The 17,965-nt window shown below is 38.5% G+C and overlaps 1 protein-coding gene across 1 annotated transcript; it reads right to left on the bottom strand.

The window, feature by feature from the left end:
- Positions 1–763: 763 nt before the first annotated feature.
- Positions 764–9,314, bottom strand: LOC144647483 (ATP-binding cassette sub-family C member 4-like). The gene is made up of 6 exons (XM_078507288.1): positions 8,748–9,314; positions 7,955–8,334; positions 5,467–6,764; positions 3,721–4,291; positions 2,548–2,681; positions 764–1,680 (listed from the first exon to the last, which is right to left on the bottom strand). The coding sequence occupies exons 1-6, from the start codon at positions 9,312–9,314 to the stop codon at positions 764–766; spliced, it is 3,867 nt and encodes a 1,288-aa protein (XP_078363414.1).
- Between the last annotated feature and the right edge of the window lie 8,651 nt (positions 9,315–17,965).

Genomic DNA, 17,965 nt, shown 5'->3' with positions numbered 1-17,965 from the left:
AAAATAAATAAAATAAAAGGGAAAAAACTATAAACAACCCTTAAACCTCATAAATGCCCATGGGAGGAGGGGGGGGGGGGGGAGGGAGTAAGAAAGAAACTCTGGGATATTTTAACCGTATCCTTGCAACTCGCGACGCGATCAATTCACGTCCTAGTCAGCGGTTTTCAAATGGTCCGTTAGCAGGCCATCTTTCTTACGAGGTAGGCAACCACGGCAGTGATGACGTGGTTGCATTGAGCGCTGAACTGCAAACGACCACTGCAAACTGCAAATCACCAAAACAAATAGGTCAAAAGGCAAAGAGAAATTTCATAGGTCATTACGGCACGGAGGTAAACCCGCACGTGAAAATTTTGATCGCCACGTTTTCATTGCCATTGCCGCCTTGGTTTGATTTAACAACAACTTCAGGATGTTGATAAAAAGAACATTTCTGAAGATATTTTCCTGTTTTTAAGACGAACGAGGACACTTCGTCAACCGCTTAAAAAAAAACATTATCGAACTTAAAAGGGAAAAATCTACTGATGTGCTTTTGAGGTAATCGCTAAGTACCTCCCTAGCCCCCCCCCCCCCCTCCGAAAAAATAAAATAAATTGCTTTGTAAATTATGAGAACATCTTTCAGACTATTTCTGATGAATGATTAAGTAGCCTTCCTTCTTCCCTCCTGCCTCCCTCCTTTCTCCTGATTCAATACAATGTTGCTTAAAGGATTATGGGTCACACGTCTATCGTAAACAATGTGTCAAACGTCTTTCTCATGAGGTGCTTAAGCGGTAGTGTTCATACAGACGGTAAAATTGTCCATCCTCTTTCTTTAGCAGGGACTCTGGACTGCCTACCTCAACGATCTGACCTTCATCAATCACAACAATTCTGTCATAATCCAGGATGGTGTCCAGTCGATGGGCAATCGTTAAAATCGTGCGGTTTCGCAGCTCCTTTCTCAAGATACTCTGAATAAGCTGATCCGCTTCGAAATCCATGCTGGCCATCGCTTCATCGAATACAACGATCTTTCTGTCTTGAAGCAGGGCACGAGCAATGCAGAGTAACTGCTGTTCGCCACCACTTAAGTTCGATCCGTTTTCAGTTATCCAGTAGTCCAGCTTTTCTTGAGCCTTAACAACCATTGATTTCAAGGTTACTTTCTCTAAGCTATCCCAGATTTCTTTGTCCGAATGCTTCCCTTCTGGATCAAGGTTTTGTCGTAAAGTTCCGCCAAACAAGAAGGCTTGCTGTGGAACAATGGTCAGTGCCTTTCTTGTTTCTATGACATTTAGGGTGTTGATGGAAATCCCACCGATACAAATCATCCCGTCTGGTTCTGGCATTTGAAACAACGCGGATACAACGGAGGACTTCCCTGCCCCTGTACGCCCGGTGATACCAATCTTTTCTCCGGGTTTTATAGCCAATCCAAATTTTTTCAATACTCGAGGGCCTCCTGGATAGTAAACTAATGAGCAGTCTTCGAACTTCATGCTTCCTTCTCTTGGCCAGCTTTTAGGTGGGACGTCTTCAACCAGATACCCAGGTTCTGGTTCCAGTTGGCTGTAGCTTATGCAACGTTCAGCTGACGTCACGTCCGTTTCCAGGAAGCTGTAGAGATTAGCAATTCTGAAAACGCCAAATAGCACGGATTTCGCATACAGCACAGTCAGACCAGTGGTAGCTGAAAACAAAACACAAAACACGCTTAGGTTACTTAATAAACGGCACGCAATGCATGCAGAAGCGGTGACGTTTCCCGAGGGGTTCTTAAATAAATTTCAGGAAATTTGTCAAAAAATTAACGTTTACTAAATTAAAGTAGCTAACAACTTATGTATTGAATGATTGTTCAATGAAAGTTGCGTTCTCTTGCAGCGTGACATCTGCTATAAGCCTGATATACGATATACGATACTTCTCTCGAGCGACCAAAGTCAAAGGCGGTCTGGTAATTGTTTACACAGGCTTAATGTATAAAAAGAATGTAAAGGTAACTGTTAACTGAATCTGATAGAACTCGTCAAATATAATTTGACTCTTCAGACATCTTTCTTCTCCGTATGTAGTGTTTGTTTTGTCCCGTTTTGTTGCTTGAACTTCAGATTCACTCGGCACTTATGTCTGTATTTTCGTGTTTTCTACTCTAATTTTGCAGCTCTTGTTATTTACCTCTGAAAATTATACTAAAACAATTATTTGCCTCAGGCTCAGTGATTATTGTTAAATAATCCTCTCGACTTCCTTACTTCGCCTTCGGCGAATAGTTAAAATATACATATTTTCCCAAGTGCGTTCAAGAAAACTTAAAAGACATATTGCACAGCGATGTGCATCAGCTAAGAATCTGGGAGGACCCCGCAATATTTTGCAGGGTAATTCTCTAATTTTTGATGTTAAGACTGAAACAGAGTGACTCAAACACTAATTGTCGATATATATTAAGATTATGACTAGTTTGGAACAAATGAGATTAGTTTATATTTACTTATGATTGGCCGACGGCAAATCAATTGACAAGAAACTAAACAAAAATGAACACTGAACCTACCAGCATCTGCGTTAAAAACCGCTAAAACTAATGCTGCAACAAACAGCATAAGGACGATTCCTTCTAACCTCATGGCCATCCATCGTGCAGCTCCGAAACCGCACATATAAGCCGTGTTATTCTTGTCTTGAAGTCTACATCGAAAGAAAATTTAAACATGTAGTTGGAGAAAGATCAAACAACTTTGATAAATCTGTACGTTTTGTCGGTGTGGATGTAGAAGAAACTGCTCGCCCTGATTTCATGGCTTTTCCTTAAAGCCGGGAAATCCGTCTTTGGTGTACAAGTATATAGAATTTGTCTGTTCTGAGTCTTTCTCCTTTTTTATGCAAAGTACCTTCGACCATATATTAACTATACATTTACAAGACTTACAAGTTTGTTTTAAAAAATGAATAAAGAACTCAACGCTTTCGACCTAGACTAAGCCGGGGGTAACCATCAGGGTAACCATTTAAAAGTATTCCTTCCTAACACGTCATCTTGTTTCGATATGAATTAATAATTGACAAATGACCAATAAAATAAACATCGTACAATGTCAGTTGCACACAATACAGGTTACACTTCCATAGATAGCGCCCATGAATCCCACGAATCCCAAAAATCTATGTTATCTTTCTCCACGAGTTAGGCCTTTTTATTTTATCCCCAAAACGGTTGCATAATTTGCGGTATGTAAGTTTCTCGGTTATCATCCCGTCTTCCAAGTTTTATTTATTCAATTCTGTTCATATTTTTCGAGAAAATGCTTATTTTTTTGGAAGCTTCAGAATAAGTGTATATAAGAGAGGCAAAACGTTCTGTATTTGGAGACGAGAAACTTTCCAAACGGCAACCAAAAACAGCTTAGGATTGCAAAACGCGTGTCTGGAACAAGCAAATAATCTGAATCAAGATTTCTGAATATAAACTTACCACCACAAGAAATTAAATGTCCGTCAACCACCTGTTATGCGCATGGCAGAGACGTGAGATATTATAATGTTTTCTCGTGTGGAAATGTTAATATCCCATTCGATCGATTTTCTCTAAATACTCTTTTGTATCTTGAAAAAGCCACAAGTGGGACATTTCAGAGTATGCCACTCGAAATTACCTGAACTAATTTGAAATTAGTTGGTGTGATTTGTAAGATGCATCGAATGTTTAGCTATCTTCTATCCTGCTCACCTGAAAAGGGTCTCTTGGAATTGCTCTTCCCTTCCAAAATTTCTGATAACGGTAATGCCTGAAATGGTTTCGTCAACAAAAGAATACACTGAACTTGCACTGATAGCCTCTAGTCGTCTCATCTCCACTGAAGATCGTAGATAATACCGTACCAACAGGAAGGCAGGGATTATACAGCAGAGGTATCCCAATACCATCCAGTAATTTGTTATACAAACCAGCAGGATGCCGAAAACATGCTCGGTTATAAAGAAACTGATGGTGGCCAAGTTAGATGGCAGCGTTTCGTCCAAGCATTCTGTGTCCTTGGAAAACCGATTCAATATTCTTCCCGCGGGATTGGTATCGAAGAACAGCACGGGTGCTTTCAGGATCCCGCCAAGCATCGAGTTGTGTAGGTTCCTTGCGGAGTTAACAGTGAGGTGCAAGAGAAAGTATACGGCCAGCAGCCTTGACAACAGGAGACCAAATTGAAATCCAGCATAGATATAAATGTTGGCATTTTCCTGCTGCATGTCGAGGGTTTCTCTTGATAAATCCGCCAGCCAGAAACCCAGAAACATATTGACGGCTGAAATTTTTTAAAAAGGCAAACATTTCTTTCACAGGTACGGCGACGTAACTACCCGACATTTCTTCTTTACTGCCATGATACTAACAATGACTAATTGTTATGAAACGCAAGTTAATGATAGGATTAATAAATTAATGTCTTGATATAGTCTTGTAGAGAGGCGATTAGACCTGTAAAAGTTAACCCCATCCTCAGTCCCTCCGCCGTGAAGGGCCTAATTCAGAACTCATGCAAAGGCATTATGGGATGTGGCTAATTAGAAAAAGGGGAAGGGTTCGTGTTGTCATTCTAGTCTTTCACTGTATTGACGTTTGATAGCAGCCGATAAAGAATATCCAGTTGAATAAACTAAACAAATTGAAATTTGATAGTCTAAGCGTGCTTTTGGTCAGATTTTTCGGGCGCAATTTCATGGTTGGTAAAACAAAAATCGGCCAATGCTCTGGAAAGTACGACACGACAGCACTTTCCAGCTCTTATGCTTTGATGGGTCAGTACTTCACATCTTCATCAGTTGCTGCTACATAAAACAAACAAATACCCAGTTTTTGGTTAGCAAGTTGTGGTTATTTGCTTGACATCATTGGTTACCAAAGCAACAGTACAACCTCTTAAAAACACCATTAATTTTTTGATGGATACGAAACCGGTTTCTCGGTCCTCGTCTGCTGTTGAGAGCCCCTATCCCCAGAGGACGGTACATTGTTAGTGACCTCGCACTTATTAACTTCAATTTGTGGTTCAACATCTTTAAGTGTTTCTTTTACATCATTCTCTTCATCGTTCTCGTCCTCTGTATAGAGTGACTTATCCCGAGAAACGATCCATCCATTTTCCATTTTTAAAGCCGCTGATCATTATTTCATAATAAAAAATGGTGGTCACCCTACTCGTTCTTAAGTTATAAGCACTCAAAGCTATATCCTCGTCAATCTGTATGGAAGTTCCACCGTGATTTAGATACTTATCTTTAGGATCCATCTCGCTATGGGGTTCGTTCGGATTGCATTGGCTAAGATTAGGGGGACTGTATAAAGAGACATGTTTTCTTTTTTTTTTTTGGGGGGGGGGGGGGGGGAGAGGATGCACTTTCACCAAATCAAAAAAACGTGCTCAGATTTAAACGGTTTTTTCCAATCGTTAACAAATAAAAGACGTTTATAATCACCTACCTTCAGGAATCATAAGAAGAAGAAAGCAGAAGATAACTCCAAGGATAGAAGCTCCTGCTCTGAAGTACCTCATGTACGTTTTGATGGATACGAAACCAGTTTCTCGGTCCTCGTCTGCTGTGGAGAGCCCCTCTCCCCCAGAGGACGGTACATTGTTAGTGACCTTGCGCCTTTTAACTTCAACTTCTGGTTCAACATCTTTAAGTGGTTCTTTTACATCATTCTCTTCATCATTCTCATCCTCTGTATAGAGTGACTTATCACGAGAAACGATCCATCCATTTTCCATTTTTAAAACTACCGAGGCATTCCGAAGGAATTTCTTGTCATGAGTAACATGAATGCGAGGTCGAGTCGAGAGAAGCCCGCAGATGCATTTCTCGTATATCAGCTCACCTACTTTAGCATCAACCGCCTTCAGGGGGCTGTCGAGCAAAAAGATGTCAGCGTCGGAATAGACTGTGCGAGCTAAGCTGACACGTGCTTTCTGTCCACCACTAAGGCTGACCCCGCTTTCTCCCACCTGGGTCATATCTCCAAACGGAAGTTGTTTAAAGTCGTCGATCAAAGCGCAAGCCTCTATTGTCGCTTGGTATTTTTGTTCATCAAAATGGCTTCCAAATACAATGTTCTCTTGAACTGTGCCGGAAAACAACCAAGGGTTCTGAGGCAGGTAGGCAATTTTTCCAGTAACTGATATTTGTCCACTGGTAACTGGTATCTCGCCAATGATTGCTCCCAAAACTGAGGACTTGCCGCTTCCAGCAGGGCCTGTGATTGCGATTAAATCACCTTCATGACACTGTAGGGAAATTTCGTTTAGTAACCTAAACGCGTTTGAGTCCCTCTTTGTCTTGATGTGACATGAAACTTTTTCCATTTGCACGCCAGGGCGTTTAAATCCCTTCTCTGGTTTATCTACATTTGACACCGACGCAGGCTTTCGTTGCTTGAATTCATTTTCGTCAGGTTTTCCCTCACTATACGTTGCATCGTGGCAAGACAGTGGTTTTGGAATGCCATGGTTATCTCTATTCGTGAGAAGCGATTCCAACCGTGAGATAGTCACCCTTATTAGAGAAAAACTGTAAGCTCCCTCCACGACGGACTCTACGAACTTATCGGCAAGGGACTTGAGCATCAAGGACGTCGTGAAGACTGTGGCTGGTGTCAGGTTAATACCAGCACCCCACAAAGTTGCAATGGAAAAAAAGCATGCTGTTGCAGGGTATGAGTTGCGAATGGCATTTAGTGCTCCGTATATGATGCTCTTTTTCTGGATAGCTTGGATCTCCTTTCTGAAGAAAAATATTGCAGATAAACACTAGTTTTATGAACATATAATCTAAAAGTCTACTGATCGATGTTATTGGTGTTTATTTATAATTAAAGGGACACTGTCACCAGTTACACTTCGAAAACGCATCCACCCACCCACCGGCCAGAATTCGAAAGGTCCACCCAATTAGGAAGTGAGGTATAAAATGACTCTCAGAATGCAGAAAATGTAGGCTAAAACATCTTGATTTTTTCAAAAATTTCCCGGGGGAATTATCCGCTGACTCCCCGAGATGCTCACGCCTCTGGCATTCGCACCCACCCATGCAAGATCCTGTCTATTGCACTGGCCACTGCACAATTTTTAATGGCAAAAAACCTTGCCGTAAATCACTTACCGCTGGAAGCCCTTTCCTGCCGTTCAAAGGTGAACTAAGAACTGCAAACGCGACCGCAAGACTGTGGTAACGGTCCTCAGCTTTGCGGTTTCTCATAAGAAAACCTGATGCTAAATGATTCTAATAACTCAATTTCAACCGCAGAGCCTTTATTTTTTGTTCAAGAGTGTGTATTTTGCTCACAATTTGAAGCGTAAGACCCAGATTAACCTTTGGCCAAATTTTTAACTTTTGTGGAGATTAAGTTTGTTAAAAGGAGTTAAATATGCAAATAGGAGTTAAACACAATACGTGCTTGCTCGAAATTTACTCCACTGTTTTGGGCTTTTGCTGTCTTTGAACAATATTGAAACAGAATGTACATTAATGAAGTATATATAGGGTTATAAGGAAATCTTCCCCATTAGTTGTCTCCTTTTTTTATCTTTGTATTTTTTTCATAGTGGTCTATCTATCTTCTGGTCACATTTTAATGGAAATTCGCAGCCATTCTGGGCCAAAATCACCCAACATTGGAGATCATTTATTGTTATTATCTCTATAGTTCGTTATTTAAACGCGCATGCCTTTTTCCCATCTTGTTGTATTTCGCAGTTTTTTATCCCATAGCGTGTTAATGGTAAAAAAGGGTGAGAGACCTTAACAGATTAGCTCGTCTCTTTTCTGGGTAAAAGGTTTTCCATTGTTTCCTTTATTTGTTTGTTTGTCTTATAATAATTCTCCTTTGGAGGGAGGGAGGTTGAAATCACCTACAGACAAGTCCAAGTATATTGACACCCACTTTGAAAATAATCAAATAACATTAAACATACCTTCGTACACCTTGGATCATTCTTTCAAATAGAGATTCCCAGGTGTTCATTTTCACGGTACGAATTCCGGAGATTACGTTTTTAATAATTGCGATACGTTGATCTGCCATGGACTGTGTTTCTTTACGATACTTCGAAAGGGGCCTTGTAGTTCTCGCTTGACATAAAGTTAGCAGCACCAAGTAAAGCATTCCACCGAGAGCCATCCAACTTATGAAATACCACATCAGCACTCCTATGCCAATAAACTCCAGACATCCTGTTATACATAACGGAAAATAATTGACTGCCTTCCTCAGCGGTTGCAGGTCTTTGGAAATGAGGTTTATTACGTGACCAGCTGTGGCATCAGCCAGCTCGGATGATCTTTTAGAAAGAAGCTGTCACAAAAGAGATGTACAACATCAGTAATTCAGTTTTAAAATAGCCGTAAGTACATAAAATCTATCTACCCCATGCATTAAAAACACAGCCAATAAGAAGGCTGGAAGGCCGTTACATCTTCAGCAGTATCCCACGAATAATATTCAATGGTTTCCATTCCATTTTGCCCCCCCCCTTCCCCGCCCCAAAAGAGTTATGTTAGTGTGCTTAGTTATCATTGTATATTGTAGAGTCATTATTGTTCACTAAATATGGTTTTAAGCAAAGTAACATATGTCTAACAAAAATTAAATGACACTGTAGAGTTTTAAAAGTTTTCTATGTAATCATAATTGTGTGATATGCAAAATCAAAATAATAATAAATAACGATAATAAAAAAACATTACTAGCCACCTCAAAAGACTTACGTTTTTGTAGACCAGTGCAATCAATCCACTTGCGATCTTGGTTCGCAGAACCTGCTGGGCAAAGTAGAAGAACAGGTTTTTTGCTGCTATCTCTACACAAATGCTAACGATAAATCCGCCTGTAGCCAGCCATAGCTGATCATCACGGCTGCCAGCTGCCATGAGCCCGAGAATATGGATTAGTAATATTTGTTGTATCACTCGGCACACGCTAGCCAATGTAGCCGTGAAAAATACGAGAACGAGATTCCAGCATCCAATACTTTTGATTACAGTGCTACACAGCTTGGGTGGACGATTTTCAGACAGGCTGTTTTTCAACTCACGGGACCAAGTCATCTCAAATGTCTCTGCTATCTCCCTAGTCGGTTCTTGTCCCACGGTGTATGGGAGGTCAGGCAGTTCCAAAGGACGCTTGTATCCAAGGCGCAATGTTTTAGAGAGCCAACTATATGTTATACTCGAATAGAATGGCACTCTGTTATAAACGGTTGCAGCCTCTTCCTGATCTTCATTTGGTTCTTTTCCAAGCTCTGTGTATGCAACGTTGCTCCGATTTCGAGACATGTCATCAACTACAGGGTATGAAAATACTCAATTAGTTACCAAGCGAGCAAGATCAAGATTGTAATATATCATTAGTGATAAATCAAGAGGCTAGAATTGCATCATTTACAACGCAATCTTTGATTTTACTATTTTCTTATGACGTCAAAGAGAGCATACCGTAAATATAAGCCTGATACTAGCCTCGACCCTCCGAAAACAAGGCCCCATTCATTTTATACCCCATGATGAGCTTTGCCCCCCCCCCCCCCCCTCCCAAAAAAAATATGCATATTAGGCTAAGGGTAGATTGAATCTCATGGCTTATTCGGTATAAACTGACGTAACATACGCTAAGGAGCTGGGACTCGTAAAAGGTTTTTCCGAAGAGATAGGCCATTTTCAAAAATATTATAATACTCTTTGTTGTCCCTCCTAAATTTTGCATAAGCATTGTTTTCAATTTCTCTTGCTGTCCGAAGAGAAATTGAAAACAATGCTTATGCAAAATTTCTGAGGGACAACAAAGAGAATTATGGTATTTTTGAAAATCGCCTATTGAAGACCGATCCTTACCATTTACACAAACCATCCAGTTTAAAGTTTCATGCGTAAAAATAAAAAAAGTTACTTTGTATAGCCAAATCAGCTAAAAGGACTAAAAACTGAGTGAAACTCACCCTACCCCATAATTATTGTTACTTTTGTCCTTTTTAAACTAGATCAAAAAGAACATTTTATCCCTTTTGTGGTTCCAACAGAAAGGCCTAGTGTGGCGGTTTAGACGCTGCTCCCTTCATGTTCGGAACCAGGGATGGCACAGTGGTGAGAGCGCTCGCCTCCCACCAATGTGGCCCGGGTTCGATTCCGGCCCGGTACCATATGTGGGTTGAGTTTGTTGTTGGTTCTCGTCCTTGCTCCGAGGGTTTTTCTCAAGGGTTCCCCGGTTTTCCTCCCTCCACAAAAACCAACACTTCAATTCAATTCGTTCTGGAATCAGTGGGATCAAGAAGAGCCACCTAGTGGAAGATCCCACTGTAAATTCCCATTTATTTATTATTTATTATTATTATTATTAACAAAGCAACGTTTTATGCAAAGTTTTTATCAGCTTGGTTCGGCAAATTTAACTAGGTACGAAAAAGACAAGTATGCCCGCTCAAAAAATGTAATATTTTGGTCACTTGTTAGGAACAGCTGCAGTTGAGCCTGCGATAATATATATTATTGTTTTGTTGAGAAGGTACACCTAATTGCAATAACGTTTTCATAGAAAAAAGAAAAACAGAATAAAGGTAAATAGGAATTAATTGGCGTAGTTTCATTATTGGTAGCATTTACAGAAAATTCACGAGTTAATTTTATCTGCACTCTTTGAGTCCACTTATTTATGCTGTCAAAAGATAAATTGATTTATGAGTATTTCGAGGCTATTTCATGCATACGCTTAATTAATTCGTATTTGAATTTTTCTTTTTTTCCTTTTTTTTAATAACAACCTTATTGCAATTAGGTGTATACGAACTAGGCGAAATGGTCAACATGTAGGTTAAAAGGTCTTTTATCACCAGCTCCTGGAAAGGCGTTCACAAATGAAAAGTTTTCAGTAGTTTTTTTGTCTCCTTATTTTATTTCTCGTTTCTTTCTTTATTACCTGATAACTTTTTTCTTTTTTTCTATAAAAAAAAAAAGTTTGTGTGTTCGTGTGGGGATAAAGCCCCCAGCCCCCCTCTCCTGCGTGGTTCCTGAAAATGACTTCAAAAGGAATGGTACAGTGACCCATAGATACGGTAGCCAATAGAGGAAATACCACCTACCGTTTTATTTTAATTTTATCGCGCGAAAATATTAAATTTATCGCCCGATAAATATGAAAAAAAAAATTATCGCGCGATATTTAATTTGACCGCGCGATAAAATTAAGCTAAAATGTACATGACATGTCCTCTATGGGTCACCGTACAACCTGCCTTTTCATCTTTTGTGTTCATAAAGCCTGGACGACGGCGAATGCTTTTAAAGATTGCAAAACGAGCAATAGGCCGAAATTTCCATATTTAATTATAAACATTCCTTACTCTTAACTACAAAAACGTGTCAAATTATAGTTCTTTGCAAAAGTGGTCAATTTGCTTGTAGTTTTCAAATCGGCGATTAGTTTCGATTTATAAACTCAATAAAATACTTTACTTTTCGTCACTTACTGATAACTAAAAAAAGTGTTTAAGTATTCTGCTTTTTGTCAATACGCGGCCATTTAGGCTGAAATTTACATATCTGATTGGTGTGGATATAATAAAACAGAATTTAAGAATAAAATTAGCGATATTTTCGTCAAACGACGTTCGATGACTGCATTTCATTATTTTCGAGTCCTATGTACATAATGGAATTGATTAAATATATTTTGGAAAAGTGGTGTGAAAATATATAAGGGGTGTTGAGGTACAGAATTGTTTTGTGAAGAGTTTGGCGCGAACGAAATCCGCCAGTGTGTTCGTCTTTCGTGCTAATATGGTTTTTTGTATTCTTTAATTAATTCACAAAACTTATGTTATTCAAAAAGAATTAAAATTAATTTTCCTCTTTTGCACATAAAGAAAGGTATCGAAGTCTTACTTGAGGTTTCAATGGTCCTTAAAGGAGACTGACAGACTCTATACGCCACAAGGACATACAGCAGTACAATAAAATTATAGTTAAATAGAACGTTCCCTGGTTAAATATAGTTTAAATCCGGCAAAGACAAATGCTCAAATTGCCGAAAGCTCCTAGTTTTAAATCAAATTTTGGTTGAGTTGACAATAAAAAAAATCTAAAATAAAATTTTTTGCCTGCTTTCACATTTGTCATTTTTTACAACTTTAAGTTCAATCGAACCTTACACTGTACACGTGTTAACACCCACGAGAGGTTTGTGATCAAAGGAAAAGGCAGCTTGATCCGAAAGTAGCAGGGATCGGTTGTAAACCGTTACCGTATCCAAATTACTTCACGACACGAAAAATCTTACAAACGTACATATAAAAAAATGTAGTAAAGACAGACCTTACGTACCTCAAAGCGTGAAGACTTCCGAGTTACCCTTTGCCCCTGTATCGAAATAAGTCTATGTGAGAAACCATTCAAATGAAAATGAGTTTCATTTGCATAAAAATGGACCTGTAGGTGGAATTCATTTTCATATGAATGGTTTCGCACGTAGACTCGTTTTGAAGCAGAGGAAAAAGGTAACTCGGAAAGGGCCCATTAGATGAGTGTGTGTACAGTAGCCTTGTACTTGACACAGCATTTTTTTAACCTACGAGTTGACCATTTCGCCTTGTTCACACTCACTCACTCATCCTCATCGAGCCCATGAGGACTCTTGAGGCCGGTTTCGCCTTGTTTGCATACATCTAATTGCAATAAGGTTGTTATAGAAAAAAGGAAAAAGTCAAATATGAATAAATCAAACACATGCATGAAACTTTTTCGTACAAATGGCCTCAAAATGCCTCAAAATACAATAAATCAATTTATCTTGTGACAGCATAAGTAAGTGGACTCAAAGTGTGCAGATAAAAAAACGTGAATTTTCAGTAAATGCTACCAATAATGAAACTACACCAATTAATTCCTATTAACCGTTTTTTGTTTTTCCTTTTTTCTATGACAACGTTATTGCAATTAGGTGTACCTCCTCAACAAAACAATAATACAGTTGAATCCCGAAAACTCGAAACCTCAGTAACTCGAACCTCCCGCCAACACGAACATTTTTCAATTCCCCTTCAAGTCATTTTCTAACTAATTTTGCCCTCGATTACTCGAACTCCCGATATCTCGAACCTTTTTCGATTTCCTTTGAAGGTTTGAGTTATCGGGATTCGACTATGCCTTTCTCGATTATGCTAGCATTTTTTTCGGCATTTTTTGGGAAAACGAGCATTTTTTTTTCGTTTTTTCTTGAAAAAGAATTGCTAGCATTTTCTGTCATTTTTCATGAATGCGATCCAGATTTCAGCACTCAGAACTCAGAAGGATAAATAATCAAAAAATAAGTTTCACAATTTTGATTACTTATTTTGATTGTTTTCTGTCTGTTTCGACTGTTTGTGTTTTGTCAGTACTTGTTTACTTGTGTTGTGTTACTTGTGTGTGTTTTTTTTTAATTTTTTAATTTTTTTTAAAATAATTTTTTTAAATAATTTATTTTTATAAACAAACAATCATTAAGTATCACCTGTTGTTGATATGAGCATATAATGTAAGAGTTTGTACGTTTTGTTTGAAATAAAACGAAGCATTCTTTGGAATTCAAGTGGCATTTTTTTAAAGAAATCAGGCATTATTTTAGCATTTTTTGGCTTTATGCGAGAATTTCTAGTAGTATATTATGGGGCTGAGAGCTTGAACATATTTCCTTTATAATATTTTAATTTTTGTTTCTTTTAAAAAGATGGTGTACAACAAGAACTTTGTTTCATCTTACTCGGAAATAACAAGAATAACAAATTAGGTTCTGTTTAACATTTGTCCTTTCGTTCGTTGTGCACGACTGTCTTCTTTACTCTTCGACCACAGGTGTTTTTGCGGGGTATACTCTACCCCCACCCCGTTTTTACGTTGCTAAATTTTTAATTTCAAGTGCAGTTTATTTATTTAGCAACACCGTCCAAAAACGCGAAACCATGCCGAGCATGAAACAAACTTAACTGCAAGGAGTACAAATAGGTTTTATCACTTCGTTGGATGAGGCCCTGTTAGGATAAATCAGTCCGACAGGCCACAATGGGCTTTGAAATGGCGACATGAAAGAACTGAAATGACGACGAACGACAAGACTGCCAATGAAACTACAAGACCCTACAACAGCGACGAAGATAAAAGCAAAGTGGACAGCGACATATTGGCGTTTTTTTTTGTTACGCTTCAGTTGAATCACGCGACTTAACTGCGAACATTTGATAGTTAATAAAACATGTAATAAAGGCTCCCATTATTTTAAATTGCAAAACTTGAAACAAACCCAAAATTTGGTGTCTTGAAAGAACATTATTCTATTTGCGTGTTTTCCGAACACTGCAAAATAAATCGATGGCGAATCAATTTAAGGTAGCCTTGTCTCGGAATCTACAGCTACCACTGCTCAGTAGCTCATGCTGAGTTAGTAAACATTCACCGTGGTTGTTCACGCCCAAAAAGAACCCTGGTAGGAGCAAGTATAAGAAAACGACACGTGCGGAGCAAAACAGGACGCGTCCGACCTTCATTACTTGCTCGTTGCTTCGGATGACAAGGAAGAATCCAAATCAAACTTCACCTTACAGGTAAGTCTCCTTTAATTTTATAATTATCTTTCAGTTCCCAGGTAACTTTAGGTTCTGTTTGTGAACGTGCATACATGTATGGTGGTGATTTGTTGGTTTTTTGTCGGTCTTTCGCTGGATTGTTGAACTCCTCAACCACAGCTTTTTAACTTCTTTCGACGTCTTTTGGAACTTTTTTAATTGGAAGGAAATCTTTCAAATATACGCTATACAAGGAATTTCGGTGTAAACCACTAAAGAAGCCCTGTCAGGAATAAATTCCGACAGGCGACATGGCTTTGAGACCGCCAAAACGACAGCGACAAAAATATAAGCAAAGTGGATAGCGACATTGCAATTGGCATTTTTATTATTTCAGACATAATTAAATTTGCTTTTGTCAGTCGTGCTCAAGAAAAAGCGAGGGAAATCAGACAAATCAGGTGGGGACAGTATACTAGGTTTCTGTACTTAAAAGTTGGAATAAGAAGTTTTGCGACGAAATCGCAGTCAACTTTTATCACCTCTGTAAATTTATTCTTTTTCTATTTTTGAATAAATGTTACGGTTCAGCGTTCTCTTAAAGCGAGTTTGGATCACGCGACTTAACTGCGAACATTTGATAGTTAATAAAGGCTCCATTATTTGAAATTGCAAAACTTAAAACTAGCCCAAAATTTGGTGCCTTGAAAGAACGTTATTCTATTTGCGTGTTTTCCGAACAGTACACAGCCAGTGACAGCTTTAAATGTGCTGTCATGCATCGCAATCCTTCAAAGGAATCAGTCGATCGAGAAAAAACAAATTGCCACAGTAGGCGTTCTTCAGTCAATTGATCAAAGCAATTGGGAGCTAAATTGGGTTGTTATCTTGAAATGTCTTGATAAAAGCAAAGTACCGGGACAGCGACATTGGCGTATTATATATTAGACCTAATTAATTGGTATTGTTGTGCTCAAGAAAAAGCGAGGGAAATCAAACAAATCAGGTGGGACAAGTATACTAGGTCTCTGTACTAAGAAGTTAGAGTAAGAACAATTGCGACAAAATTAATCGCAGTCAACTTTTTTCACCTCTGTTAATATACATATTTTTTCTGTTTATGAATAAATGTTATGGTTCAGCCGGTTCTCTTAAAGCGAGTTTGGATCACGCAAAAATTTAAAATAATAAACGCTCTTGCGTTTTCAAATTGCAAAACTTGACACAAACCCAAAATTTGGTGCCTTGAAAGTACATTATTACATTTGCCTGTTTTCCGAACAGTACAGAGCTTTATATGTGCTGCCATGCATCACAATCCTTCAAAGGAACCAGTCAATCGAGAGAAACAAATCGCCACAGTAGGCGTTCTTCAGTCCATTGATCAAAGCAATAGGGAGCTAAATTGGTTTGTTATGTTGAACTGTCTTGATAAAAGCAAAGTGGACAGTAAAATTGGTGTTTTTTATATTAGACACGATTAATTAGTATTGTCAGTTGCGCTTAAGAAAAAGCGAGGCGAGGGAATTAGACAAATCAGATGGGGACAAGTAAACTAGGTTTCTGTACTTAGAAGTTAGAGTAAGACGTTTAGCGAGGAAATTGCATTCAACTTTTATCACCTCTGTAAAATTTATTCTTTTTCTTTTCATGAATAAATGTTACGCTTGAGCGTTCCCTTAAAGCGAGTTTAGATTTCGCAAACATTTGATAGTTAATAAAGGCTCTAGTGGTTTGAAATTGCAAAAATAAAAACGAACACTAAATTTGGTGCCTTTTTTTGAGTAACAAGCGGACCAAAACATCACTTTCGATAAACAAAGCTACACGCGAAGGCAGTTTGTTTCTCTTTAGCTGCTCGGAGGTTAATAGTACTTTTTTAATCACCTCCGAGTTTATTGCCAATCAGCGCGCGCGAAAAGCACATTCACTATTTAACAAACAAAGAAGCCTCGACTGTGCACGAAAGAAGTGTAGGGAGAAACAGGAACAGAGCATATGATAAAGAATTCATCGTTTTCCCGACGGATTTCCTTTTGCTTTTTTTTTTTTTTTTTTTTTTTTTTTTATTGCAACACAACGACATTCTTACAAAAGAAACTTACATTACTTACAAACACTAACGGCACATGCTACATTACAACAACTGCTTCTGCTAAACAACAATAAATATCTTTTACTTTTTGCTTCCAAAACTATTCAAAAGTGTCGTCAGCAAGCATATTTTATTCTCTCATAAAGCACGCTAATTTCAACCAATCACAGCTTTGTTAGAATGTTTCAAATGATTTGATTGGCTAATGAGTCGACAACCGCTGTCAATCGAAACTAAACTTGAGCTCCACTTTCGGTGAAGAGCGAAACCAGTCAAAATGTAAAAGCGATAAAAGCTATAATTTGGTGCAATGAAACATGACAATTGCGAAAAAAGTGTTCATAGCTTGCGGCTTAAAGGGACTGTGTCACGGCTAAGTTAATTTTATGTTAATAAATGTTGTCAAATATCCGCTATGATACTAAATGTTTGCAAAGAAATTAATTCTACGAGTCCAATTGACAAAGCCATAGCTTCATTGCGGCCAAATGTGTCTCCTGGGCGTTATAATTTAAAGTTACAAGCAGACAAGATTAAGTTTGAAAACTGGTCCGCCGGACCATATTTCAAAAACCCATATCGCAATCTGTTTCAATCTTCAACAATTTTGGCCATCCGTACCTTCTTTTGCATTTGGTGTGTCATTTAAATATTCCTTCACTGATTAAAAAGGTTATTTTATATATTTAAGCGAATTTGATGGTTATTTCCTACGCCTAAGTTTGGCTAAAATCCGTGACACGGTCCCTTTAAAAACCACAAAACTAACTCCAAACCTGAGTTGAGTATATAATAAAGAACATGCAGTTGTGTTTACAGCAGCAAATTAAAAGACCTGGCAACGACGATGAGATGAGAAGATTGATCTGCTTCCATTAAGGGCGTCGGAGCGGACATAAGAGCAAGCATAACTTTTCTATTTCTCGCGCGATCAATATTAACATTTTTTTTGCACGATAAATCTGAATTATCGCGCGTTAAAATTGAAATAAAATGTCGGTGGCGTGTCCTTTGATCTATGGGCAATGTACCATTTCTTTTCAAGTCCATTGCAATGACCACGCAGGGTTCTCTTGTACCGTTCAGTGCAGGAACTGTTTTTAAAGCCTACTTCTTCATGATGTTTTTTTCTTTGTTGTCGCCTGCGGGATTTTTTTTAGTCAAGTTTTCTTTGCGGGATTTTTTTTGGGAATAGTCCCTTCCCCCGGGTATCCCAATATATATAGAAATCGCTTTCTTGCTCACTTGTAGAGTTTGCTTAGCAACTAATTTAGCTCTTTGTTACTCTATACGTAGTTGACGAC

This window comes from Oculina patagonica, chromosome 3 (genome assembly GCF_052425735.1).
Source record: "Oculina patagonica isolate OP01 chromosome 3, crgOcupat, whole genome shotgun sequence".
In the NCBI taxonomy this organism is placed as follows: Eukaryota; Metazoa; Cnidaria; class Anthozoa; order Scleractinia; family Oculinidae; genus Oculina; species Oculina patagonica.
The sequence above is the reverse complement of the archived record's forward strand: the minus strand, read 5'-3'. Positions and strand labels throughout refer to the sequence as shown.

Excerpts from the sequence above, each read along its gene's own strand:
- LOC144647483 (XM_078507288.1), bottom strand. The coding sequence starts at position 9,314 with ATGTCTCGAAATCGGAGCAACGTTGCATACACAGAGCTTGGAAAAGAA. Across the intron at positions 8,335-8,747 it reads TTGCACTGGTCTACAAAAAC|CTTCTTTCTAAAAGATCATC; the intron begins GTAAGTCTTTTG and ends CTTTTGTGACAG. Across the intron at positions 2,682-3,720 it reads TTCCAAGAGACCCTTTTCAG|ACTTCAAGACAAGAATAACA; the intron begins GTGAGCAGGATA and ends CTTTCGATGTAG.